This window comes from Protomyctophum parallelum, assembly GCF_964188405.1.
Source record: "Protomyctophum parallelum genome assembly, chromosome: 19".
Lineage (NCBI taxonomy): Eukaryota > Metazoa > Chordata > Actinopteri > Myctophiformes > Myctophidae > Protomyctophum > Protomyctophum parallelum.
In genome coordinates this window covers 12,114,821-12,140,560 of record NC_139717.1, presented here as the reverse complement: position 1 = coordinate 12,140,560, position 25,740 = coordinate 12,114,821, and the positions used below count along the sequence as shown (strand labels likewise).

The 25,740-nt window shown below is 42.3% G+C and overlaps 2 protein-coding genes across 4 annotated transcripts; one reads left to right on the top strand and one right to left on the bottom strand.

Annotated features, from left to right (window-relative positions):
• Positions 1-1,973: 1,973 nt before the first annotated feature.
• On the top strand, positions 1,974-5,876 carry LOC310876270 (protein CEBPZOS-like). Of its 3 annotated transcripts, none has more exons than XR_014570714.1 (5): positions 1,974-2,091; positions 3,078-3,195; positions 3,714-3,758; positions 5,218-5,584; positions 5,757-5,876. XR_014570714.1 is itself a non-coding variant. In XM_083789759.1 (5 exons), the coding sequence occupies exons 2-4, from the start codon at positions 3,078-3,080 to the stop codon at positions 5,298-5,300; spliced, it is 246 nt and encodes an 81-aa protein (XP_083645885.1). In that variant the 5' UTR covers positions 1,974-2,091; the 3' UTR covers positions 5,301-5,331; positions 5,474-5,876. The 3 variants fall into 3 exon arrangements, 2 of the variants coding, with proteins under 2 accessions (XP_083645885.1, XP_083645884.1); XM_083789759.1 differs by having other exon boundaries at positions 5,218-5,331; positions 5,474-5,876; XM_083789758.1 differs by having other exon boundaries at positions 5,218-5,876.
• On the bottom strand, positions 5,151-25,586 carry cebpz (CCAAT enhancer binding protein zeta). Its single transcript, XM_083789746.1, has 23 exons — positions 25,340-25,586; positions 24,140-24,334; positions 23,259-23,447; positions 22,722-23,055; positions 22,024-22,337; positions 21,341-21,523; positions 17,715-17,882; positions 17,122-17,261; positions 16,575-16,809; positions 14,727-14,883; positions 14,526-14,611; positions 13,433-13,486; positions 12,775-12,877; positions 12,424-12,495; positions 11,576-11,642; positions 11,069-11,175; positions 10,346-10,406; positions 8,987-9,189; positions 8,377-8,412; positions 7,605-7,697; positions 7,265-7,341; positions 6,214-6,295; positions 5,151-5,538 (listed from the first exon to the last, which is right to left on the bottom strand). The coding sequence occupies exons 1-23, from the start codon at positions 25,565-25,567 to the stop codon at positions 5,369-5,371; spliced, it is 3,354 nt and encodes a 1,117-aa protein (XP_083645872.1). The 5' UTR covers positions 25,568-25,586; the 3' UTR covers positions 5,151-5,368.
• Between the last annotated feature and the right edge of the window lie 154 nt (positions 25,587-25,740).

The window sequence follows — 25,740 nt, the reverse complement described above, 5'->3', positions numbered from 1 at the left end:
ATACCCTTCCTAGTTTGAAAGTCCTTTTGGGAAGAAGATATATATGAACCCAAATACTTGTAGTCATCAACCTGTTTCAGAGCCAGCATTATAGTAAAGCCTACATTTACTCAGTGATGTAAAGTAGGCTAACTATAAGTGCATTTACTCATACTGTACTTAAGTACACTTTTCAGGAATGTTTTTCCAATTTTCAATACTTTCAATTCTACACCATTAGGCCTACATCTCAGAGGCAAATATTGTACTTTTTACTCCACTACAAACTATTATTTGACAAATTCTGTTACTAGTTACTTTGTAGATTTGTATATTATTACAAAACATTAACCTCTTCAGCAATATGTTAGAAATTGTAAATAGGGCCCAGGCCGTAGCGTAACGGTCTGGGCACCGGACTGGTGATCCAGTCGCGGTGTGCCGCGGGTTCGACTCCCGGACCCGACACGGCCTTTACCGCATGTCATCCCCCCATCTCTCTCCCGTTTCCTGTCAGCCTACTATCTGTCCCTTAAAAAATCAATAAAGGCGTAAGCCGCAAAAAAATATCTTAAAAAAAAAAAAAAAAAAAAAAAAGAAATTGTAAATAGCAGATGTACAAGCTCACAACACACCGCTTTGTGACATGTTGTGAGCTTGTAGATCTGCTATTTTCAAAAGATTTGTATGCATTTTGAAACGTATGAAATGGGACATTCTGCGTAATGAGTACTTTTACTGTTGGTACTTTAAGTAGGCTATATTTTCCCCAAATTATTTTGGGATTCCCGGGTGATTTGTTTAATGTACAATATGGTTTCCTCACTCAACAGTAAACAAACCGACATACGTGGCATATATTGTGAAAATGGCAGATACAAGCTCATGTGAGGCGTTGTGAGCTTGTAGATTCTGCTATTTTCACAATATTTATCTGTGGAACTGAGACCAACAAACAAAAGTGTTTGTCAGGTTGGGGGGGTCCCAGTTCACATATGGATATTTTGGGGGGATTGGCGTCCTTAAAAGGTTGAGAACCACTGTAGCAGTCGTCAAACATGTGTTAGTACTATAGTCAAGTACGCTGTAGTATAATTCTTAACTCAAGAGTATTATTTATTCTTTATTTGGATCCCCATTAGCTTCCACAAGGTGGTCGCTAGTCTTCCTGGGGTATACACAAAAATGTATACAATAAAAACAGATAATTAAAATTTAAAGCAGATAAAATCAGCTAAAACATTGAAGTCGCTCTGCATTTGATTTAACAGAGACAACGACCAATAGACAGAGACAACAACGACCAATAGATCAAGAGTACATTTGTGCACTCTCAGATTCAAAAGATTCACATTGAGCAGATAGCAGATCTGCATTGTGAGCTTGTAGATTGGCAATTTTTATGTATTGTATTGTATTATATTCTTTGAGAAAATGTTACATAGAGAGAGAGGCTTTAAAAGACACACCTGTGGAATACTTCCATGCAAGCTAATCCTAGGCTATTCCACAGGCAGGTGGAAAGTAACTAAGTGCATTTAGTCAGGTATAGTATACCTAAGTAGTATGTTTTGACTTTACTTGTCCATTTCTTTGATAATTTATACCATAATGATGTTGCCTAACATTTGTGCCCTCCCTCCCTTACATTTTTATCCAAGATTCTTATGAAAATAGCAGATCTACAAGCTATAAGCTCACAACGCAAGGTGTTGTGAGCTAGATATAATAATTTCAAATAGCCGATGTATAAGGTTTAAAGTGCTCATGTGGCCTAGTTCTAGTTGCTTCTTGTGGGTTGTTTCTGGTAACTTATTTCTGTCGCAAAGTCTGGCAACGCTGGAGCCAAGTTCATTTGGTTCAAGTTGCCCCCCTTTTCTTTTCCTACCCTCCAGATTTTCATTGTAATTAATGTTATTTTGTATAATAAAATGTATCATTTAATGTTGTCCAGCAGGGGGAGTGGTTTCACCAGGCTAGTGTGTCCCTGCTGAGCATCCGTACTGCGGAAATACTATACTCATCCTGATGGTTTCAAACAACAGAACGTTTCTCTATAAATATTATATTTTTTTCATTGTTTTGTCGCGTTTGTTGTGAACTGAACGGAAGGTAGGCTTTACACTTACACGTTTAAAGGACACTTTGTTTACGTTTGTTTGTGCGGCTGTTTTTTCGAAGTGCTTTTTAAAGTGACCTTGTATTATAGAAGCATTCTGACATGGCTCTGGTCCATAGTAGCTCTAATGCTTCTGATTCATATTATATTATATATCATTCTGACAGTGGTTTTAATTTGCAATCAGCAATTATAATAATTAAAAATAATAATAATAATAATAATAAAAATAATAATACACATTACAGGCCTGAATGAAGTTCAAAGTGCTTTACATTAAAATGAAAACAAAGGTTAATGAACACCTGATTTCCGGGGACCCCCACACGGAGTTGCACCACTCACTTCACACGGGTGTGAGGTGGCCATGATGTCATGGACACTGGGCTCACTTACTTCCTGGACTACATGTTGTCTCAGTAAGACAACCCTCCCCCTATCCACAAGGAGGAGCAGTGCACCAAAGCAATATGGGAATTGTAGTCCAGGAAGGAAGTGAGCCCAGTGAAATACTAAAATATCTAAAATACCCACATAAAAACCCCAGGAAAGTGTTTCTTGTCTCCCAAACATCATTAAATAAGATCTGGTTGCAAAAAGGGTGAAATGTCCCTTTAAGCAAGTAGTAAGTAAGCCTTGCCCAGCCATGAGGCCCATAGGGCAGGAGCCTATCTCCTGCAACTGTAGCGTGCGTGAGGCTGCTTGATGTAGAGTACACCCCCTGGCCCGGACATGACGCTAGTATATCGCAGGGACTTACCTCAATCCAACCCTTGATGCTGTGTGCCAAGCATGGAGGCACTGGGTCCCATTTTTATATTCTTTGGTATGACCCGGCCACCGTCCGGGGATCGAACCCCAACCTCCCAGTCTCAGGACGGACAGTCTAACCACAAGGCCACTGAGCTTGTCGGTTCAATGTTAGGCCAACCCAAGTGGAAAAGGGTCCTGACTCCTCAGATATGTTTGTGTGTTTCAGATGCCTTCCAAACCACTGGAGCCTTTGGCCAAGAAGCTGTTTAAAGGAGTGATCGTTGTGGAGCTGCTGGGGGTGTTTGGAGCGTACGGTCTGTTCCACATGATGAACACCAGGCAAGGTAGAAAATTACAATGTTTACTAAGGAAACATAATCGGGGTTGGGATCCGGATCCCAGGATTTGGAACCGTTTCCGCCGTTTCTTTTTTCCCCGTCATCATTTTGAAGCAGTTCAGAGTGATTCCACTGAAAATGAATTGATTGCTCTGAACTGGGAACCGGTTTGCGGTCGGTTCTGTGAAAGCACCATGGTTCCAATCATTTAAAACGGAACCATTTCTAAGTTATTTTGGTGGAAAAGGGGCCTTTGAGAACCACTACAATAATACTGTATGCAAATTAAATATGATTGAATTTGATAGTTTATCAAACACTATGACAAAGGCCCAAATTAAATATTTATCCGTTTTAAATATATAGGAATCGTTAAGGGAAACCTTAAGAAATCTGACCTTTTTAAGAGGGAACTGGAATCGTTAAAATCCAAAATGGATCCCATTCCCAGCCCTTATGTTAATAGACCTCAATTGACATCATATCCTGTACACTGAGAGCTCCCACGGTCTCCTCTGCCACAGATTTCAGAAGTACCATGAACCGAAGGTTTCCATCCATTCTAGAAGGTATGAAACATGCATGCGGTTCTCCCCTAATGTCTTTGTATTATGTATACGTAATATGTTGTAGAGGTACAACAATTAAACATACTAACCCGTTTAATCAAGTATGAAAAACAACTTGATCATTTAATACAATAATCAATCAATAACCGATCCATATTTTGGGCATGTCATAGGCAAAAAAGTTCAGGAAGGAAGTGATCAAGTATGTAATAGTGCTTATTATCTGGTTAATACAGTATACAATTAAACACAATTTTTTATTATTCAGTGAATCGAACACATCTGCCCGTGTGAATCGACGGGCAGTGATTGGCCAATAACTGCTTTCAGCAGCCTGTTTTGAATGGCCCCTGAACTCAACAGACCGCTGTCTAATGAAATGCTCAGAGCATGTGGCTCAAATCAATCTGTGTCTGATTATCATCCATCTTCATATAGCGGTAATGGGTCCTCAAACGCTCATATGGTGCCATTTTATTCTTCTCAGAGTAGGGGTGTGTGGACACTTCATTAGGCAGGCTTTTGTATTTCCTAACAAGATTAAAAATATTGATTTTTATTAACATGAGAACTTTCCAGGAATAGAAAGCCTGCTGTTTCTATTAGCTTGGATTCCCCCATAGATGATGTCACTGGTAGGCAGGTTTCTGAACTGTCCACAGCCCTTGTTTGAGACAGACCGAGTAGACAACATACAGTAACTTATAACGTACCTTATAATGAGCATGAATGAGGACCAATTATACGAAGATAGGTTGAAAATGGGTGAAGTTAGTTTAACATACTGTACCATACAGATTGATCAAAATAACATTTTATTATTCAGACAAAATGGTACATGGTGTAGCTTTAAATACAGTTTTACTTATCCATTCTTAAAGGGGAATACCACTAATTTTCAACATTTTACTATGTCATTACTATACCTTAGAGTTGTTGTGTGGAAATAATAATAAAAAGTCCCCCCATCTTGTGTTGCCTAGAACTGGAGGTCTGAAAGAAATCTAACATTATGAAGTACATCTTTGATGTCACTGAGATGTACTTCATATTGTTAGTGATATTTTTCAGACACAGAATGGGGGGACTTTTATTAATTACACGCAACTAAGCCAAGGTATATTATTGACATAGTAAAGTGTTGAAAATGAGTGGTATTCCCCTTTAATGGCATCTGGCAAACTGAAACAGCACATACACTTTGAATACACTCTTGTATCAATGTACTATTAGCCTAACCATTTAACCCTATATAATTCGATGTACAATGAATAGCTGATCCACAAGCTCACAATGCGATGCGCTATAGCTCCCCTTGTTGATCTGTTGAATTTTCAATAGAAAAAAAAAATGTTTAGGCTTTAAACATGCCCAAAATACGGATGCAATCTCTTAAGTGATTACCCTCTTGTGTCACAGAAAACAAATGTCCCCTAACAGTCCACTGTCTCTCCTCCAGCGTATTACAAGTCCAACGAGTACGCGGGGGTCTACGGGGTCCGGGAGAGAGACCACGAGACGTGGGCCACCAAAAACGACTGAAGAGCGGTCAGCGTGTGGAGACGAACAAAACGTAACTTGAAAAAAACACGTGAAAATCTCCCAGTGTTTTATTTTTTCTTCTTGAAAGTCCTTCCTTTGGCCTTGGCCTGGCCAAACATGGCGGTCAAGCCGGCCATCTTCCTCTTGTTGAAGGAGCTTTTTTTGCGTCGCAGGGTCTTGGCGTCTCTGCCGTGGACCCAGTCGTCCCTCTGAGCCTCCCACTTGAGCTGCTTCACCCCTGCGGGAAGACACAACCAGATGGGGAGAGTTGAGGTCAAGCAGTGGTTCCTAGGGGTCCCCAGCCAAGTGATTGATAGCTAGGAGCCAAATGGACCTTTCTAAGGGCTGTAACTCGTGAGTGTGCAAATTAATCTGGTTCCATTTGCACACTGTCAGACTTATGGGGGTCCTTGCAATACATAAATAAAGTTTGAGAACCAATGCTTTTAACAAGAGGATGGATGGAGCCGATGGACCCAACAGAATGGGTTCATCACCCAAAAGGGAGTTCTCTCTCTGTTGAGAAGATGTTGCACCTGGCTAGCATCTAGCTCACTGAATAAAAACATTACAGATGATTGTGTTAATTCTCTTCTTTTAGTAACCAGATCTGCACTAGAGCTGCAGTGATTATTCTATTGATTTACTTTTTCAATTTAATCAAATAATTGATTAAACGAATATCAGATCATTATGGTTTTATGGAAGATGCTTCTGAACATCAATTTAATGTATGATATTGCTAGTTTGACATATTCTAATACCCTTTCATCTTAAAGAAATATCTGAAATCAGTCATGGTGACTGAGAAAACTTTAAACCAATCCAAATCTTTGAAGTACATTTTTAAAGGTCAATAATGGGTGTATTAACTGCCAGTGACGAAACCAATTGTTCAAAGTGTTTGTCTTACCTGCTTTGTCTGTATTGGCCATGGCATTCATACCGGTGCTGTCAAACGTGGAGCCAGCATTCTCATCCAGCATGGAACCAAACTGGAACAAAAATTCACAACCAGGTGTCAATGTACAAATTATTGTTTTGATAGTATATCGTTTCGACTGACACCTAGTTTGCCTGTGATTCCAGTTTACTGAGGCACTACACTGTCTCTGCATTTGACATACAGTATGTATTTACCTTGCTGCATCTCGGCTATATTGAAAATGAGGGCCCGCCCCTCGACTGTACTCAGTTGAAATAAAGGTGATTATGATGCATATTGCAAGTTGTTCTAGATAAGAGCGTCTGCTAAATGCTTAAATTCTGACCTGAGATCAGATTCTATAAATGTTTTCTACATCCTGACAGTTTTCTGAAAAACCTATGTTTCTATGTCAGTGGTTCTTTGATTTTTCAAAAATAGCAGACCTACAAGCTCGTAGCGTGCCACTCGGTGGCGCGCTATGAGCTTGTAGATCTGCTATTTTTCCATAGCTAAAGCATGACATAATGCTAACACCAAAAGGGGTTCCCGCCCAAAATGTGTTAAAAATCAGATCCCCAACACCAGCAAGGCCATGTTCAGACTGCAGGCAAATCTGATGTGTTCCTTCGCGGACAGAAACGTTTGCCATAAATATTAATGACCTACTAAGCTACTTCATCATATAAAGAGAGTCACACAAAACAAAAGTTTTGGAAGTGATCAGAATGGATTTGTGTATTCAGACAGCTTGTGAGCTTGCAGAACGGCTATTCTTGGCAAGCAACACCATAACTCCTTATACAACGTATGAGTATAAAGTATAAATCAGGCTACAGTGTGAGACATCTGTAAAAATCCAATTAGAATCACATTTCAAACTACCTAGGAATGTGGTTCACATCTGACGAGCACAAATCTGTTTCCATGTTGGTTTCTTGCTGTTGACAAAACCAATCTGAATAGGCCAAAAATCGAATTTGTGCTGACAATGTGAATATAGTTAATGTACATTATAAATATATAATAACAATCTTACCTCCTCAGCAGAAGCAAACATAGTGACGTCATCCTTCTTTGCTTTCTTTAATTTATTTTTCTTCTCTAGTTTAGAACCTACATGGTAGGATGGAGCGTTACTCATCAACTGTAGCAAGTAGCAACAAACTTTAAATGTCAGTAAATAATATAGCCATAAATGTGTATTAATAAAGTTGGCAAACGACTGGTTCTTGACATCGTGTACAAATGGAAACATTTGTAGTACACTCTCAGAGTTAAATAAACAGTGATGATGTCAGGGTCCCAGATACCTTTTTTTAATCAAATGGGGGTCTGAACAAATACATATCAAAAAGGTTGAGTATCACTGAACAAACCTATGGATCCAGAGATGTCCAGATCTTCTGTGATCTTCCTCTTGGTCTTCTTCGAGCGGGACGGCAGCTCCGGTTCCTCCTCTACGTCAGACTCTGAAGAATGAGGCATACATGTAAACATATATATTTACATATTCTAAAACTATCAATGTGTGCAGTGATAGTAAATGTGAAATACTGTGTGTATAAACCAGTGGTTCTCAAATGTTTTTAATTGATTCTGCATTCTGTACAGTGTTTTTTTTAGGTGTACGGTTTTTAAGGTCAAACACACCAATGCAACTCAATGAGTTGCATTGGTGTGGTTTACCTTACCTCGACCCGACCCTTTGGTGTGGTTTGGGCTTAAGCGTTTGGTTTCCAACGGCCTTTGCCAAGTTCCACCCGTGGTTGTGCCCCTCTTTACACCCATTCGTTGCCGTTTCTTGGTTGGTTCTTTTAGTTGCTTCGCATTGATATTCAGTGTATTCCACAATGCTACGCCAGACTTCCCGGTCCTTCATTGCCACCCCCAGTTCCTGCCTACTTGGTTTCAGTAAAAAGGAACATCTCAGGTTCAGTAGAGTGACTAGGCATGAATTATGTTTTTCAATGTTTTAGCAAATTCCCCATAAACAACCATAAGGCGGAACCAGGGTAGAACAAGGCAGAAAGAACCTGCTAGTCGGTGACCAATCAGAAGGCTGACAAAATCGCTACAAGAATAAATACGTCACTACTGGCTGGGTGTGATGAGAGAGCTCAATATCATTACAAATGTACAATAACTTACCATCAAAACCACCATCATCTTCATCAAGCTCTGGTACTGAGAGGAGAGAACACACAAGCAAATAAACCAATCAGTATGCAGATTTATGTGATTATTGATATGATGTACGAGTGGCTAACACAACTATTTATTGATTTATGAATGATAGATTCAAATGAGGGAGATTGTCTCCTCTGTATAATAAATTCCCGCAAATATCTGTCTCATTTTGACACTTCATGAGCTGCTAGATTGGCCTTTTTAGGTTTGTTAGCTGTTAAAACATATTTTAGGGAAGCCAGGGTTAACATGGCAACCATTTCTTTTTGCTTTGGTTCTCAAAGTGGGGACATGGGCCGACGTGTACGAATGGAAATATCAAGCGTTATGGGGGTCCTTGAAGTTAAAAACACTTACAGGTCTGACAGTATAGAAATGGTACCAAATGGACCCTTACTGTCCTGTATCTCTGAAAGTATACAAATGGACCCTTACTGTTGTGTATCTCTGAGTATACAAATGGACCCTTACGGGTCTGTAACTCTCAGAGTTATGGGGGTCCTTGAAATATATAAAAAGAAAGGTTTGAGAACCACTTGTCTTAACAGTAATAGTATTTGATGATCCATACTCTCATCATCATCGTCATCATCATTTCCCTCGGGGCCCATGAAGGTTCCTCCCTCCTCCTCCAGCTCGTCTCCAAAGTCCTCCTCGTCCATGCTGCCCAGAGACACCTCCTCGTCGTCCAGGTCCTCATCCATGTCCACGTCAGAGTCATCAGAGTCTGCCTCCGAGCCCTCCTTCTTCTTCCCTTTGCTGCTCTTCACGTCACTGACCAGAACATCACATGAGAGCACGTTAACAATTTGAATAACTGCTATAATGTACCGCTCTTCATGTCACTAATCACATGAGAGCATATTAATCACCCAGGCTTCATATTTGGAGAAAAAACCTGTGACAAATGCACATTATATTATTATGTTTATCTGCTTGACTTATGCATGTTATTGTATACGAGTGATATATGTACATGTGGAAAACTGAAGTGACGTTAAAGTCAATATGAACATTCCCAGTTCATGTGAGGGGTAATGGGTCTGATTACCAGGGTGATTGAGTGATTGATGCCAGCCCAACTTTACAAATAGAGGGTGTGGTATGGGGGAACAAACAACCTGTGTACTAGTGTGAACGGGTGGATGAAGAGGTCGTCTCCCAGGTGCCAGTGTTACGTTAGTGAGAAATAAAATAAAAGTGTATTATGCTAAAAGCTAATCTGCAGCCAAGAAGCAGGTTGCTGCTGCCGGATTTCAAGCGCTGGAGGCATTCACACAGTCAGTGGGTAGAATATGACGCAGCTGCTGCCGGTGAGTTAATTCCAAGCGTCTTGTTCTTTTGGATTACAAACATAAAAGAGGTACCCTGAACGTGCGCTATTCTTTGGGCCGTTTCGTGTGGAACTAAGGAACTCATTTTTTCCCGGGAGCACGCTAAGAAGCAGAACGTCTGAATTAATTGTGGATTGTTGATTTGCTTATTTCTTTTGTTCATTAGGGAAAGATATAGGGACAGTAGCCTATTGAAAAACCAAGTGTATCTTATTTCCATTTGTCATGTCAATTATAACTTATGTGGCTTCAATATAAAAAGCATTCAGCTAAAAACACGTCGATCCCGTTGTTTTTCCTTTAGTTAATTAATAGATATGCTTTCAAGGTAAAAGGCTGATTGTTACAAACACAATGTAGAGAGAAAAACGAAAATACATGTTGGAGTCGAAGTGTCCTTGAGCAAGACACTGAACACCGCCCCTAACCGCTCCCAATGAGCAGGTTGGTGCCTTGCATGGTTTAATCCGCTGCTGGAGACGAGTGTGAATGCATGTGTGAATTGGTGAATGTAAATGCACACTGTAAAGCGCTTTAATGCACCGTTTGTTTTTTACCATTTAGTGTTAAAGTCAGAGTTGTGAATCAGTTCTTACCCAGCAAAGTCCAGGTCATCAACCGGTAGATCAATGAACAAATCATCTCCTTCAGTGGCATCTGAGTGCAAACACAAGACAAGACATGTTTATTTCTCACACCCTCATTCCAGTGAGCAGAAACTTTGTAGTCTCTAGCATGATAGTACCGCTCGGCGCTCTCCAAACAGAACAGATCTACAAACCTTGTTAGCTTGTATATCTGTTTTTTGGTGAGTGCTACCATCTTTTCTGCAGGTAAACACCACCACTCTACTCCAGAGGCTGATGATATTTATACATTTGAAAACTTGTGAAATGGGACATTCTGCATTTTTTAAATTCCAGACTTTTACTTGTAAAATGTGGTCCTTGAGGGGTCCGGGGTTCCAGGTGGTACCAGCTAAATGGAGAGTTGGTAACCAAATGGACCCTTATAGATCTTTAAATCTCAAGAGTTACATTTATTGTTAAACATTTGCATTACTTACAAGAAGTCTACACAATAGAGACCGTAGAATAATTGTTATTTTGATCAACGTTTGCCTGTTATCTCTCCTATGGTACCACATCAATACAGCATGGAATTATGGACAAAATCTTATCCAACGATAACAAAATATTCTAGTTTAGTGAGGCGCTAAATCTCGTCAAATTGGTGGTCTTTGGCTCAAATGCCAGATAAATAATGGACCTCGATATGAAAAAAAGTTGAAAACCAGTGCTTTGAGTCACAGTACTCACCCAGGATTCTCTCAAACTCGTCATCGTCCACGTCTTCAACGCTCTCCTCGTCATCCTTTCTCTTGGGTCGACGCTTCTGCTTCTCCTTCTCCTGCTTCTTAAAGAACCTGCCAGAGGTCACAGGGGTCAAAACTACAATAAAGAAACGTAGACAGCCGGGTCTTATGTCTCAATAAGAGAGTAGGCTGTGCCCTCGGGGGTCAAGTGTCAGAGCGTGTTAACGCATTAATACCTGAGGCCGATTCTACGAAGAAAGAAAAAAGTCTGATTGCATTAAACAACATTAAGCTCACTTTGCCACTCACTTTATGCATGCACATAACCTATATATATTTTTTAAATGTTAAAAAATAGCAATGTACAATCTCGCAGCACAGCACAAAGTGGCGTGCTGTGAGCTTGTATATCTGCTATTTGTGTCCTAAATGTTCTAAATCCTAAGAGTTTTCTGAAAAACGTCTGATACATATAGTTACAAATACAATCTAAGAGTGTGTCCAGTCTCACCGGTGGAAGAAGATCTCGTCCACAGGGATCTGACTCTCGTCTTTAGACAGAAACGCCTCGCAGTTCACTGGAAAACAGGCAGACATCCTTTAACCACATGAACCCAATATAGGCCAAAATGTGGCAAAAATTGTCCATCTACAAGCTCACAACGTGTCACATTGTGAGCGTGCATATGGGCGATTTTCTACCGTCAAAATAAGAGTACAGAGCCCTGGGGGACTCCGGTCAACAACGTGAGGGTTTAAGTGGTTATATCTCAATCAAAATGCTAAACCAGTTTTTTAACGCACGTCTAAAATTATACTTTAGATAAATATCACATTGTCTCGTGCAGATTTAATCATCTTTCTTCTATCCAAAAGATGAGTGTAATCTCCGGTTATTTAAAATGCAGCCATCCTAACACTGATTTGCTCATAAATGATCATAAAACTAGAAGGCAAAAATAAATAAAATTAAGAGTCTTAAGAAGTTTTAGTTTTGACTTCTATTTCATACCACAGAAATGACAGATTCAAATTTACTAAGACCAGGCAAACAAAAAAAAGATTAAACACAACCAAAACACCACAGCTCATGATATCGTCTGTCTGGTAGATACTTCAAATGTACAAAACTGTCACAAAAAAGCGAAAATGGTAGATCGACAAGCTCAAATGCGAAGCGTTTCAAGCTTGTCGATTTATAGCTATATATATATATATATTTATTTTTTTGGGGGCTTTTATTTGCCTTTATTGATATACAGGATAGTTCGACAGGAAAGGGGAAGAGAGATTGGGGGGTGCCAGGGGCGTTAATTTATGCCCGACAGCAACGATATCACACTCACTCCATGAACTCACCTGCCAGAGAGCGGACGTTGTTCAACCCAAACATCTTCTGTTTGGGTTGCATCACTGTGGTGTCTGTGTTTTCTGAGGAGGTAAATGCAACAAAGTCAATTTGTGTCACTGTTTTGGGCATGTCATACTTTAAATGAAAATCTTCAAAAGAATGTGAAATTGTTATAATAATACATTTTATTTGTAACACTTTACATTTGAAACAAATTTCAAAGTTCTACATAGCATACAAAGTCAAGAGATGCACATTTAAAAACAATGACAACGATAAAATGTCAAACGATTGCAGACCCCCCCCCCCCCCCCTCATACAATACACCACTAAGAACATTAAGTTAGAAGTATAATTACGTTTTCCTTTGGCTTGCTTGGGGTTCCTGAAGACGAAACGGTCCAGGAAGCGGATCAGAGTGAAATCCTGCAGCGGATCTCCAGAGTACTGGATCAGTTCTCCCTGGACAACACAAACACACATCCAGGTCTAGGAGAACAGTAGCACTGTCACAGACAAACAAATTCCTTAAAACACATTGACTGCATTGACGATATGTTTTTTAAACACCAGTGTCTGTTGAGATTGTGAATTCTTAGGGCCGATTCATTCTCCTATTTTAGAGCCGAATAAAAGTCGGTTCGGCTCTGTAGAGCCTACAATGTGACGTCATTTGAGGTTCGGGGGGGCGGGTACCGTCCTAAAGGCGGCTCTTCGGTGCTACTGAAAATTTTGGCCGAGCCGAAATCATTTAGGCACTACAGTGCAGAAACAGTGGTAAAATAGGAGTATGAATCTGCCCTTAACTCCCCCAGACTGACTTTGGCATTTGTTTAAAAAAAAGTGGCCTTGCCGCTAAAATTATGATATTCCACATGGGATGTTATGGGAATCTCTTTTTTTTTTAAATCTCTAGAGTCGTCACTGACAGCAGAAGCTTGGAACTCTGGAGAAAAGAAACACTGCATTTTAATTGTCCAAGACCAAGAGCGTCCGTTTATCACCCGCAAACCATACCTGTATGATGGTCTTGGCAAACAGAGACACTGAGGGGTGGTAATGTGCCGAGAGCTGGAAGAGAGACAGACAGACAGACAGAACAGCACATGAGAGAAACGATACATTTACATGTGAAGAATAAGGTAAAATATAATAGATATATTGTGATGATAAAATAAAACAAACTAATTACGTCAACCAGACCTCATCTGCAAACAACATTTCTACCGTTCTGCCAAATTAGTTTGACCAACAAATACCAAAGATATATACACAAGAATGCAGGGCTGGGCCGCCGCCGGCATTTATCCGGGCACCCTTGACTACAAAAAATAATAATAACAATAATGTTGCGAATGGCATCTATAAGGTGAATTTCGTGCTTGAAGCCCGACACACACCGTCTGCGACCGTCTGCGGCGCGTTGCCGCGCGGCGCCGCCTGGAAAATAGAACTGGGTTCTATCGGCGCGCCAGGCGCCGCGGCGGACGGAGCCGGTGTGCGTTAGGTTCATTGAAAATAATGGAGGTGGCTGTGTCCGACGTGCGGCGCCGCGCGGCGGACGCAGCCGGTGTGTGGTGGGCTTTAGTTGTCATTGTTAGGTCCACACCAAAGTGGTCCAGGTGTCATTTTGTGCAAAAACTGGAGCTTGTGAAGTTTTGCGATAGACAAGACTTCCTGCTTTACGGCTGGAACACAGCAACGGCGTTACTATGCAGTAAAATGAAACGCTACACATACTAGTACTGTGTAGCGGGCTTATGGTGGGTTAGGGGAAATGGCCACAAAATGACACGTGGACCACTTTGGTGTGGACCTAACAATGACAACTAAAGGTAAGAAAGCCTTCTAGCACGAAATTCTCAAATGGGCGGACCGCATCAGAAATATGGACCTCTCTAGGGGCCTCCCGCTGCTCGCAGACGAGGTCAGAGAGAGAAGGAGGAGACTGGCAGGACATTGTGTCAGGCACAGAGAAGAGGAGGTAGCAAACATGGTGCACCATCTACGTAGACACACTGCGGTATACCTGCCAGTCTCAAGGCGCAAGATCCCAGAACAGAGTTGGGCACATCTATGGATCTTTGTACCAGTATATAAATCTACATACCCGGTGTAACTCCCACAGTGTGGAGCGGTCAGCACCACAGTACAGAGGGTTTCTGTGATGAGGGTCGTACGTCTCCAACTTCTTCCCTGGTAAGAAAGAAACAACAAGAACTCATATTTCACTGCTTATGTCTTATTATTTTTATTATTATCTAAAATTCCACTACTTTCCCGGATTGAATGGCCTTAACAGCACACCTACCCTCCAGGTTCTGGTGATGTACCCATGATGCCGCGGGTCTGGGCCCTTCGGCGGTCCGTTCTGCACTCTGTCCTTCCTCGACTTTGTCGGCGTCCACAAAGCGCTCGTCGTCGTCATCGTCGTCAGCGGCGTCTTTGAACACCTCCTCCTCGACGTCCTACAACGGGAAGAAAATCATATTGATGAGACAATCTGAGAACTCAGGATGTTCCATTAGAGTCCTACTTATTCAATTCCTCAACAAAGCATACAAATTTAACACAAAAATGGCAAAGGGTATCAACTAATACAAACACTATATGTACTAAAGAGATGGGGAAATACGTTCATCTACCCTTTAGTCTCCTGATAGATGTTTTTAAGATCTGAGGGCAATTCTACGAATGCCTTCTAAATCAGTAGATCTCACACTTTCAATAGTTTCCAAAATGTTCAAAAATAGCAGATGTACAAGCTTGCAGTGTGAGGCTGAGCTGTAAGCTTGTACATCTGCTATTTTTCGAAGTTTTAGTTTAAAGGACCTATAACATAAAATTCAACTTTTAAATATTTTGGTGTTTTTTGGGCTCCCCTATGTGTTTAGTATCCTCACAAATAAGCAATTTTGAACTATCAGGATTTCACATCATATAGGGGCATTTATGGAAATTTCTCTCAGGAACAGCTCAACTGATTTGGTCATACGCATTATGTCATCAGTATCACCCTACTTTGTATAATTCCTCCTCTTCTTCAGTCTTCAGTTCCAAATTTGCATTTCCACTTTGTTTACAATGTCCACCATTGTTGATTTTCAAGTTGGTATGGAATGGAAACAGGCCTGGGCCAGTTTATCTAGCATCAGTATTATAATGACTTAAATATTAAATAATTTGCACCTCAGGACATTGTGGTACTATAGCTAAAACGGCTTCAAAGTCCAGAAAGAAATTACTTGGACTGGTTATATCAGAGTGGTGATTGAGGGTCAAACCATTAGAAATAAGTTTGAGGAACATAGACAATATGACATTACATATTAAAAACTGTTTTAAAATTAATGTTATTTCTGCTTTAAGATGACACGGATGCTTTCCCCAGCTAACTTTCAAATGAGAATTTAATACATTAAATGTCAATACGAGGTCATTTAAAATCTAATCTTTTTTTAATGGTAGTGAATCGAGAGAGCGGATTTTTGAACAACGTAGCAACAGCAACCATCGCAGCAGGACTTGACAAAAGGGTCAGGGGTCAAAGGGTCATGTCGTCGTGAACTACACAACTCACCTTGTTGTAGCCTGGGATCAATGCCATTTAACCGGTTGGCAGCGGAAATAACTTACGTCACGTTGTAGTCACTAGCTTTGAGTCATCAGGCCGGAACCACCAAACCGGAACCAGAATGACCCAAAATAATTAAGGGCATCATAATTTTAGGGCCTACCCAATAAAACCCTTGATGCAGCGTAGTTTAGCTTATAATAGTTTGTTTGGTATATCCATCTTCTATTGCAACTCTTAGCGACTGGCAAGACTAAACTAGTAGTTCGACTAGTACTCGATTCGATGCATTTAACATATTTAGGCCTGACGTCGAAATAAAATAAAATTAAACTAAATCCTCCAGTTTTCTGAAATAAATATTTTCAAGATTTTTCAAAAATAGCAGACCTACAAGCTCGTAGCGTGCCACTCGGTGGCATGCTATGAGCTTGTAGATCTGCTATTTAAAGCGGCACCGAAAAATCGGAACCACAATCGTTTTCTTTTTTTCAGTATCCACATCCTAGACTGGATCACACGGGCCAGTTTGGAACAAAAAACAGGCTTTCCTCCGAGGTGGAAAGTCTGGTGGCGCGAGGTTACCGTGTTGTTATCCTGCAGCAGGAGGCGGAGTCCCGGCTTGTTCCTCATGACCTCTGACACCAGGAAGAGGGCGCCGCAGGCGAAGGTGGCGTTCTGCTCCTGGCTGACCTGCAGCAGCCTCTTGACGAAGGCCTTGACCCTCCTCAGCACGATGTCCGCCTTCATGGACTTGTAGAGCAGGTTGAGGAACATGCTCTGTCTGGAGCTCACGCACAGGCCCGGGTCCAGAAGCTTCCTGAAAAACCACCAAAAAAATAACACTTTACACCGATATTTCTATATGGTTTTGGGATCTCGACGCACTGCACATGGTATGGTGGGCCCGAGATCATTAAATGTGTGCAGCCAGGTCTGTTCGGGTCGGGTCTTAATTTTCAGGGCCGTGGAGAACTCCAATTAACACCATGTAGAATGGTTTATTATTATTATTTTAATAGCGGAAATAGCTGATCTACAAGCTTACAATGTGCTCTGCTATTTCCGATTATCTCAAATAATTGTGATTAGACGATTATGTATTAGTAGTATACTACCAGTCTGAGTCTACCTGTAGAGAGCCACGTAGTAGCGGTCTGAGATGGTCTGCTGAGCGTCCATGGCCTGGAACAGCAGCATGAGAGCCTGCACCGCCGTGTTGAAACGGACCATGTGGACCACCTTGAACAGCGTGTCTAGCTGCTCCTTCACCTAAACAACAACAACAGTTAATCCAACTGCTCCTTCACCTAAACAACAACAACAGTTAATCCAACTGCTCCTTCACCTAAACAACAACAACAGTTAATCCAACTGCTCTTTCACCTAAACAACAGTTAATACAACTGCTCTTTCACCTAAACAGTTAATCCAACTGCTCCTTCACCTAAACAACAGTTAATCCAACTGCTCTTTCACCTAAACAACAGTTAATACAACTGCTCCTTCACCTAAACAACAACAGGAGTGCAACAGTTAATCCAATTGATCCATTATAAATTGTTTTCCCTTTCCCCCCCAAACCAGCAGTTTAAATAGCCAAAGAAGCAAGTCGTAATGTGATACCTTGTTGTGAGCTTGTGGATCGGCTGATTTGGATGATTGATAGATTAACTCATTTTGCGGAGGGACCTCAAATGACATAATTTAGTCTGGGAGGTTTACCTTGTCGTCGCCTGCTTTGGTGTAGGGATAGGCACGGTTGACGCCGGTCAGCAGCGCGCCCAGCATCTTGGAGTTGACGTCCTTGTTCTTGACACAGGCACGGAAGAAGGAGAAGTACATGGAGATGAGCTTTGTGGCCAGCTCCGCCTCCTCGTGACTGAGCAGCACCTGAACGGGGAGGAACACCAAATGCGGTACAAAAACACAATTACAATACAAAAGAATAATATCTCTGATGTCGGGATAAAATACAACATGCACAGGTCTCCACCAGGAGGATAGGAGTGTGTGTGATGTTTGGCAAAATGTTTAGGAGTAATATAAACTTTTTGTCTTTATTTTGTTGAGGAAATGCAGAGCTAGATCACTCATAGCATCTCTGAGGACAGAACTCTGGGTGAGCAGGACATGTGCAGCATTTTGTACAAAACGGGCCACTCCTGAAAACTTTGGAAGCCAATCTTAGCCAATCAGTGTAGAATCTGAGAAATCCAACAGACTCGTCTTGATCACATGACTATCATGTGTACCGATTTGCTTGAGATTTGGATGAAATCTGTGCGACTAACGTAAACAATGTTTTCCAGAAATCGGCCTCATGGTGGCGTTATAACCGGCAGATGTGGAGGGATGCAGGGAAAATGTTTTTCAGTTATAGGTAAAACAGGAATTGCCCTGTTATAGCGCCACCGTGAGGCTGATATGGAAAATCGGCCTAGTGGAAATGTGCGTGTATAATTTCACGGAAATTGCTCACTGAGTTTGATTTGTGCCATTTTGTTCGAAACGGACCAATCATGTGAGCTTTGGAAGCCAATCTTGGCCAATCAGGATGGAAGGTGCGTGTTGATCACATGACTATGGAGATAGTGTATACCAAATTGTGTGATGTATGGATAAAATGTGTACGAGAAATCTACAGAAATGCGTTTTCCCTAAATCGGCCTCATGGTGGCGCTATAACGAGTCATTGAGGAATATTTGGGGCAGAGGTTCGTCATTGGCATCCAGGGATAGTGGAGGATATTAAGTCAATATTTCATGAGAATCGTTCACTTTATGGTACAAGCACCAAAATTGGCACACGAGTGCTTCGGAACCTACTCTCTCAGAAAAGTACGTTGTCCACTTGAAAAAACAAAATGGACACCATTTTTCAAGATGGCCGCCAAATCAAAAAGGCCTTTTGTGGCGGTTCTGGACAACCGTGGGTCCGACCGACTCGAGACCGGGCACTGCACTCCCTGTGGGTGTGTGGAACGTGTGTGTCGAATTTGAAGTCGGTGGGGCGAACGGTTCTCGAGTTAAGTGGATTACAGACGTACACACACACAGAATTTGTGCAATTAGCAGATCATTGGAACGGTTGTTAGCTTGGTGATACAAGCGTGACATTTGCCGTGAACATTCCTTTGGTCAACTCTTTAACTTTTTAAACCGAGCCATCCAAAAATCCAATATGGCGGTGATATTTCAAGATGGCCACCAAAATTAGACTGGTTTTGCATTTCAGCATATATTTGGCTATACCTTTGTGATGTACTGTACCATACTACTGTATAATACTGTACGGCACTGTAGGGCATCATACTGTACCATACAGTACAGTACAGTACAGTACAGTACAGTACAGTACAGTACCGTACCGTACCGTACTGTACTGTACTGTACCGTACTGCATGGTACTATACTGTACCGTACTGTACCATACTGTACCGTACCTTACTGTATGGTATCATACTGTACCATACTGTACCGTACTGTACTGTACCATACTGTACCGTACTGTACCATACTGCATGGTACCATACTGTACCGTACTGTACCTTACTGTATGGTATCATACTGTACCATACTGTACCATACCGTACTGTACCGTACTGCATGGTACCATACTGTACCGTACTGTACTGTACTGTACCGTACCGTACTGTACTGTACGGCATCATACTGTACTGTACCATACTTTATGGTATCATACTGTACCATGCCGTACCGCACGTTACTGTATCGTACTGTACTTTACCATACTATAGTGTACTGTACAGTACCGTGTGTGTGTGTGTGTGTGTGTGTGTGTGTGTGTGCATGTGCAGGGAAAAGGGGAGGGGTCGGTTAATGTGGAAATTGTAATGTAATTTGTGTCAGTGAAATGTTGTGCAATAACAGTATGTCATACAAAAGCAATATTTGTACAGTAAATATGACATGGATGCAATGTAGTGCAGATGGATTTCTGTGGCATGCATCATTTTTTGTGCATAGAGAGATGTGTGCTAACGGAGTGATTTGGTAGGAGAAGTCGGACGGATAAACGGACATATTGCTTTGCATCCCCTATAGTAGTAGGATCTAGGATGAGCATCAAAACTATATATTTTAAATACTTTTCATTAGCACATGCTTGAATTTTTCATTCCATAGGGCTGGACCACACATGGACCCCATTTGGTTTTGTTTTCTGCATCTTCCTCTGTGACCTGCCACCTTCATGTCATCTCTCACAGCATCCTTAAACCTCGTCTTTGGCCATCCTCTTACCTGGCAGCTACATATTCAGCATCCTTCTCCCAATGTACCCTCATCCCTCCTTTTCACATGTCTAAACCATCTCAACCTCACCTCTCTTGCTTTATCCCCAAACCTTCTAACCTGGGCTGATCCTCTAATTCAGTAATTTCTGATAATGTCCTTCCTTTTCACTCCTAATGAGAACCATAGCATCCTTAATTCTGCCACCTCCAGCTGTGCCTCCTTTTCATCAGTGCCACCGTTTCCAACCGTACGGCATGGCTGGTCTCACTACCATCGTATACATCTTCCCTCTCACTGGTAGCCTTCTGTCACAAATATTTCCTGACCCATACTATGTCCCAAATTCTCAATACATTGGCTTCTCTTGCTAGAACATTTCCATCTCTATACTCACCTTAACCTGTTACACCGTCTACTGTCTGGTCAATTGGTACAAATAATTTTCTCCCTCCCTCACCATCTCTCTTTGCACTTACTGTACATCTCAAATAGCCCTGACCACTTCTTAGCCCACACCACCTGACATCACATCTCTCTCTTCTTACCCATCATCTAAAAAAACCCCAATGGGCATTGCCCATTGACATATATTCAAGTCTGTGTGTGTGTCTGTACATCTGTAATCCACATAACCCGAGAACCGTTCGCCCCACCGACCTCAAATTCGACACACACGTTCCACACACCCACAGGGAGTGCAGTGCCCGGTCGGTCGGACCCACGGTTGTCCAGAACCGCCACAAAAGGCCCTTTTCATTTGGCGGCCATCTTGAAAAATGGTGGCCATTTAGTTTTTTCAAGTGGACAACGTACTTTTCTGAGAGAGTAGGTTCTGAAGCACTTGTGTACCAAATTTGGTGCTTGTACCATAAAGTGAACGATCGTGTCATTAATATCCTCCACTAGGAGTGTGTGTGCAAAGTTTGGCATGGATCGGGCCAACGGTGCCGGAGATTAGCTGGTAACAGACGGACGGAAGGAAGGATGGACGGACACACGGACTGAGTGCAAAACATACTCTCTCCCCATGCCTTCGGCCTGGTGGAGACAATAAACGAGTAAATAATCTATTCATTCAAAGTGAGCAGGACCTGGTTGAGGAAGCAGATGGCATAGTACTGGGCCTTGGGGCTGATGTTGGGCCTGAACACGAGGCGCTCCACCTCGCTGCACACCACCCCCTTCATGTTGGGGTGCTCGTGGAGCAGGGTCTCCAGGAGGTACGATGCCTTGGCCGCATTCTGAGTCTCGGGGTCCCCCACTTTGTTGACCACCTGTCGAGAGAGAGAAAGACTTAGTTTGATATGCGTCACACAAAAGCATCAAAAGTAGCAGATCTACAAGCTTGAAGGTTTTGAGCTTGTCGATCTATTTGATTCCTGAAAGGTTAACATTTTTGGACATGATGTTTGATGTTTCCACCTGAAAGAGATGATGTTTCCACCTGAAAGACGATATACAAGAACAAACACGAGAGTAAAGTTCTTTGGTTTCGGTTCCTTAATCACGTGAACCATAGTGTCCCTATTCTGGCGTGCGAACATTCGGCAAAAATAGTGAATCTAGTACAAGCTTGAGAGCTTGTAGGTCTGCTTAGAGCCTGTACGTAAGTAAATTTATTTATCGTACCCCTGTACGTAAGTAAATTTATTTATCTAGAGATTATCACAGAGATCTCACAAAGCGCTTTACAAACCTAACCTAAACATTAGGCATTCAAACAATTAGAACCAGAAAAATAACAATAATAATAATAATAACAGAAGATTTTCACCTGTATGAGCAGCGCCCTCTCCTGTTCGGGGCGGTTGCACAGCAGCCTGTGAGCGGTGGCCATGGCCTTGGCCTTGTTGGCCGCCACGGTGTCGCGCGCCACCCCGTCCAGCGCCGTCACAAACTCGGCCATGTGGCGCTTCAGCCGGTCCTCGAAGTACCAGAGGACGAGTCGGCGGTCGCGGGAGTCCCGGTTCCCGCTGGCCATCTCCTCCACCCGGTCGAAGGGCCGCTGGGCAAAGGGCCGCAGCTTGCGGTTCTCCGGCAGCAGGTCGGACAGGAGCAGCTCCTGCAGTGTGTCCAGGGCCATCATACCTAGAGTAGAGGATGAGTGTCGACATTAGGGTCCAAGTAGGAGCCCAATCCATGCTGATGGCTACCACTACCAGTCATGGACCGTCCAAAACCGTTCAGGATTCAAATAAAAATAACAGCAAAACATTTCTTTAAGTTGACAATCGATGTACATTTTAAAAACAAATGTTTCAGCATTGGCTCCATTTCAGGTACTACTGATATACACAGCTAGTACATAACAGCAAATACGATTTACTTCAGTTAACGCTAAAAATAATAAAATTTTGACCTATAACCATCTCTACCATTATGGAACCGAAACGGGGAATCGATAAGAACCAGAATCGATCCACAGAATCCGTCGGTAAAGTCCCCAACGTTACCCCAGCCCTGAAATCCTACCCATCCGCCGGCTGGCCTTCTTGGTCACCATGCCGACGAGGCTCTCCACGTGCTCCAGCGTGTGCACGGGAGCGTCCTGGATCAGCACTGTCATGGCCGCCATTCGGTCGGGCAGCGTTCCGGTGGAGACCACCGACTTCATCCAGGCCGTGTTGGCGCCCTTCTGCATGCTCTTGCGGGTCTTGTACAGCTGGGCTTCGGCCTCAAACAGCTGCTGGGCCAGATCTTTGTATTGCTTGACCACGGAGGCGTCCTGAGGAGGCGCCGAGGAGTCTATGCTCTCCGATGAGTACTCAAAATCGTACCATTTACCGCCAGGCTTCACCAACAGGAACTGTGTCCAAGGAATTGTCAAAGGTATCGATTAGCAATTTAATTGTTGAATACATGAGATCATGGGTGGAGACTGGAGAAGTACCTTAAACATTCAGGATGGTGGTACAATAGTTATTGGGGGAAAGGTGTCTTGACTATGCAAAATGTCAATATATTTAGGCAAAAGCTTGACTACATGTTTATAGCACGATTCTTCCTCACCTGTCTGGGCTGGAACTCGAACACGCTGGCGCTCTGCTTGGCGTTCTTCCTGGCATTCTTCTTTGTCTTTTTGTCGTTGGCTTCTTGTGCGCCGTCTTCACTGGCCTCTGGATCTTTCTTGGCTTTGGCCTTCTTGCTTTCCTTCTGGTTGGCGTCCTTGGAGGATTGGCCTTCTGTCTGAGCAGTGTCCTGGGAGTACAGTAGGACTGTTATCATTAGTACTTAATCACCTGATCGCTGTTATTTGAGCTACTCGCAATTGTTTTGCATAATCCTTAGCATCTTCTCCGTTCATCTGTATCACAACGTTGTCCACTTTTAAACTAGCCTACCCTTTTGGGGCATTTAAAAAAATTGTTGATATCCTTTTTAAATACATTCCCGAAACTAGGAACAACAGCTGATATACAAAATCACAATGGGGCACATTGTGACACTATGTCATTGTCTGTAATTACTTTGTGTATTTCAGTAACAGCTTTTGTATTTAAGTAACTTTTCATATCTGCCCTTTGCAATTTGTATTTTCAAAGCCTAAAGGCAAAACATAAATGTAACTAATATACTTCAATGCTTTGTGTGCTGTCAAAACCCCAACTAAAGGCCTATATTCATACCTCGTCACCTAAGAGTATGAATAGGCCTTAAAGTTTCCCGATTATGGCCCGGACGGCTGGCATAGCCGTCTGGACACCTTGGCTGGTAATCCAGTCTGGCAGTGTGCAGCGGGTTCGACTCCCGATCCCGACGGCCTTTACTGCGTGTCACCCCCCCATCTCTCTCCCCATTTCCTGTCAGCCTACTGTATACCTATCCCTCTATAAAAAATAAATAAAGGCAAAAGCCATAAAAAGTTTCCCGATTAGGACGACGGCTCTAACCTGGGAAGCTCCGCCCTCTGGCTCTTCGGGTTCGTCGGGTATGATCTGCACCGAGGCGTACGAGCGGATGCCGATCTTGGCGATGAACTTCTCCAGCTCGCCGTCCTCCAGGTCGTCTATGGCAACCTTATTTCCTCCGTCGATGAGCTCGTTCTCGTTGTCCGCGTTCAGGTGGGCGAGCATCACGTAGTCGGCCTGCAAGAAGCCGTGTGGAAAACGTCATGTTTCACAACAACAGCTGCCAACCGTTTCAATATTTATACAGACGCACTTAACCAGTTTCTAAATCAAAATGTTTCAAAATTTGAAAAAACGAAATAGATATACAAGGCAAGCTCACATTGTGACGTGTAGTTCGCCTATTTCTTGCGACTTTTGAGTGACAAATTACAGGGAAATCATTTGTGGGGGAAGAAACTGAAATCTGGAGATGCCAGACAGTAGGTGTAGGAGCCAAATTGGGTTTATATTTGTATTTGTGCACCGACTTGATTGGATTGATGATGGATGTAGGCCCCGCATTGGCACTTTGTTGGTGGGAGACGGAGTGTCTCTGTGGGTGGCCTCCTGCGGTTACAAGTAATGGGCTGGTTTAAGGCTGGTTTGACCATGGGTGTAGGTAGGGTGAGCTATGAGATACTTTGTTGACCACATTTAGCTCACTGTTTAACTAATTTCTATTTCTTTGCACATATTCATATCCATATTTATTGGAAATTGTATTGTAATTTGGAGATGAGCATAAACGGCATAAACAAAATTGAGCAGTCCAAAACTAAAGGCTGCAGTGAAAGTGAACATCATTTGTTTATTGTACTCTATCGATGCGTTGTGTTGTGTTCATTTGTGTTAAAGATATACATATACAGACATACATAAAACCTGTGTATTATTATAATAATAATTATTATTATTATTAATAATAAGTGGTGAAAGGTTTTATGTACTTTTACTGCTCCTGTTGATGGTTATGTCTTGAAGAATTGAATGCACGTACAGGACCAATGGAAACAAGCCCTCAGGGTTTTATGTGGTCAAATCAAAATGTCAATCAAAATGTCATCTCTGTACAGTAAACACCATAGAGAACCACATTCCACTGAAGACATTAGCCAGCCCATAATAATAGTATCATGAGTCACGACAATGTAATAATGAGCGTTATATTGTTGTGTTTTGTTTGATTTAAAGTGTCTTTACTTGAGTTCCACCCCATCGCATCACGTCCTCTATCCGCAGCTCGTTGTCATCTTTCTGCGTTGTCTCTTGTGTTTTAGTTTTAGTTTTAGCCGGTGAACCTCCGGCTTCCTCGTCCTCCTCTTCGTCATGCTCGTCTTCTTCAGGCTCGACTTCGTGTTCATTAAACTCGTATTTCTTCATTGTTGTAGTCCTTTTATCTCCCTTCTGCTTCTTGTTTTTGGGAGCCATGCTGGAAAAAAATGTAGCATGGATTACTATGGACGAATGACCCGGACGTGGAACATGAACGTACACACGGCGTTCCACTTCCACGGTGGAAAAATAGCAGATTCACAAGCCCACGACGCGTTGCGTACGCGATACCTCGAGGTCTTGTAGATCTGCTATTTTCGGCGAACGGA

What these genes read in the sequence shown, in the direction of transcription:
- LOC310876270 (XM_083789759.1), top strand. Translation starts at nt 3,078, where the DNA reads ATGCCTTCCAAACCACTGGAGCCTTTGGCCAAGAAGCTGTTTAAAGGA. An exon ending in CATGATGAACACCAGGCAAG is followed by an intron (nt 3,196 to 3,713) that starts GTAGAAAATTAC and finishes CCTCTGCCACAG; the next exon opens with ATTTCAGAAGTACCATGAAC. An exon ending in GTTTCCATCCATTCTAGAAG is followed by an intron (nt 3,759 to 5,217) that starts GTATGAAACATG and finishes TCTCTCCTCCAG; the next exon opens with CGTATTACAAGTCCAACGAG.
- cebpz (XM_083789746.1), bottom strand. Translation starts at nt 25,567, where the DNA reads ATGGCTCCCAAAAACAAGAAGCAGAAGGGAGATAAAAGGACTACAACA. An exon ending in TGCGATGGGGTGGAACTCAA is followed by an intron (nt 24,335 to 25,339) that starts GTAAAGACACTT and finishes GGCTTCTTGCAG; the next exon opens with GCCGACTACGTGATGCTCGC. An exon ending in TGCTGCAGGATAACAACACG is followed by an intron (nt 14,884 to 16,574) that starts GTAACCTCGCGC and finishes TTCCCGTTGTAG; the next exon opens with GACGTCGAGGAGGAGGTGTT.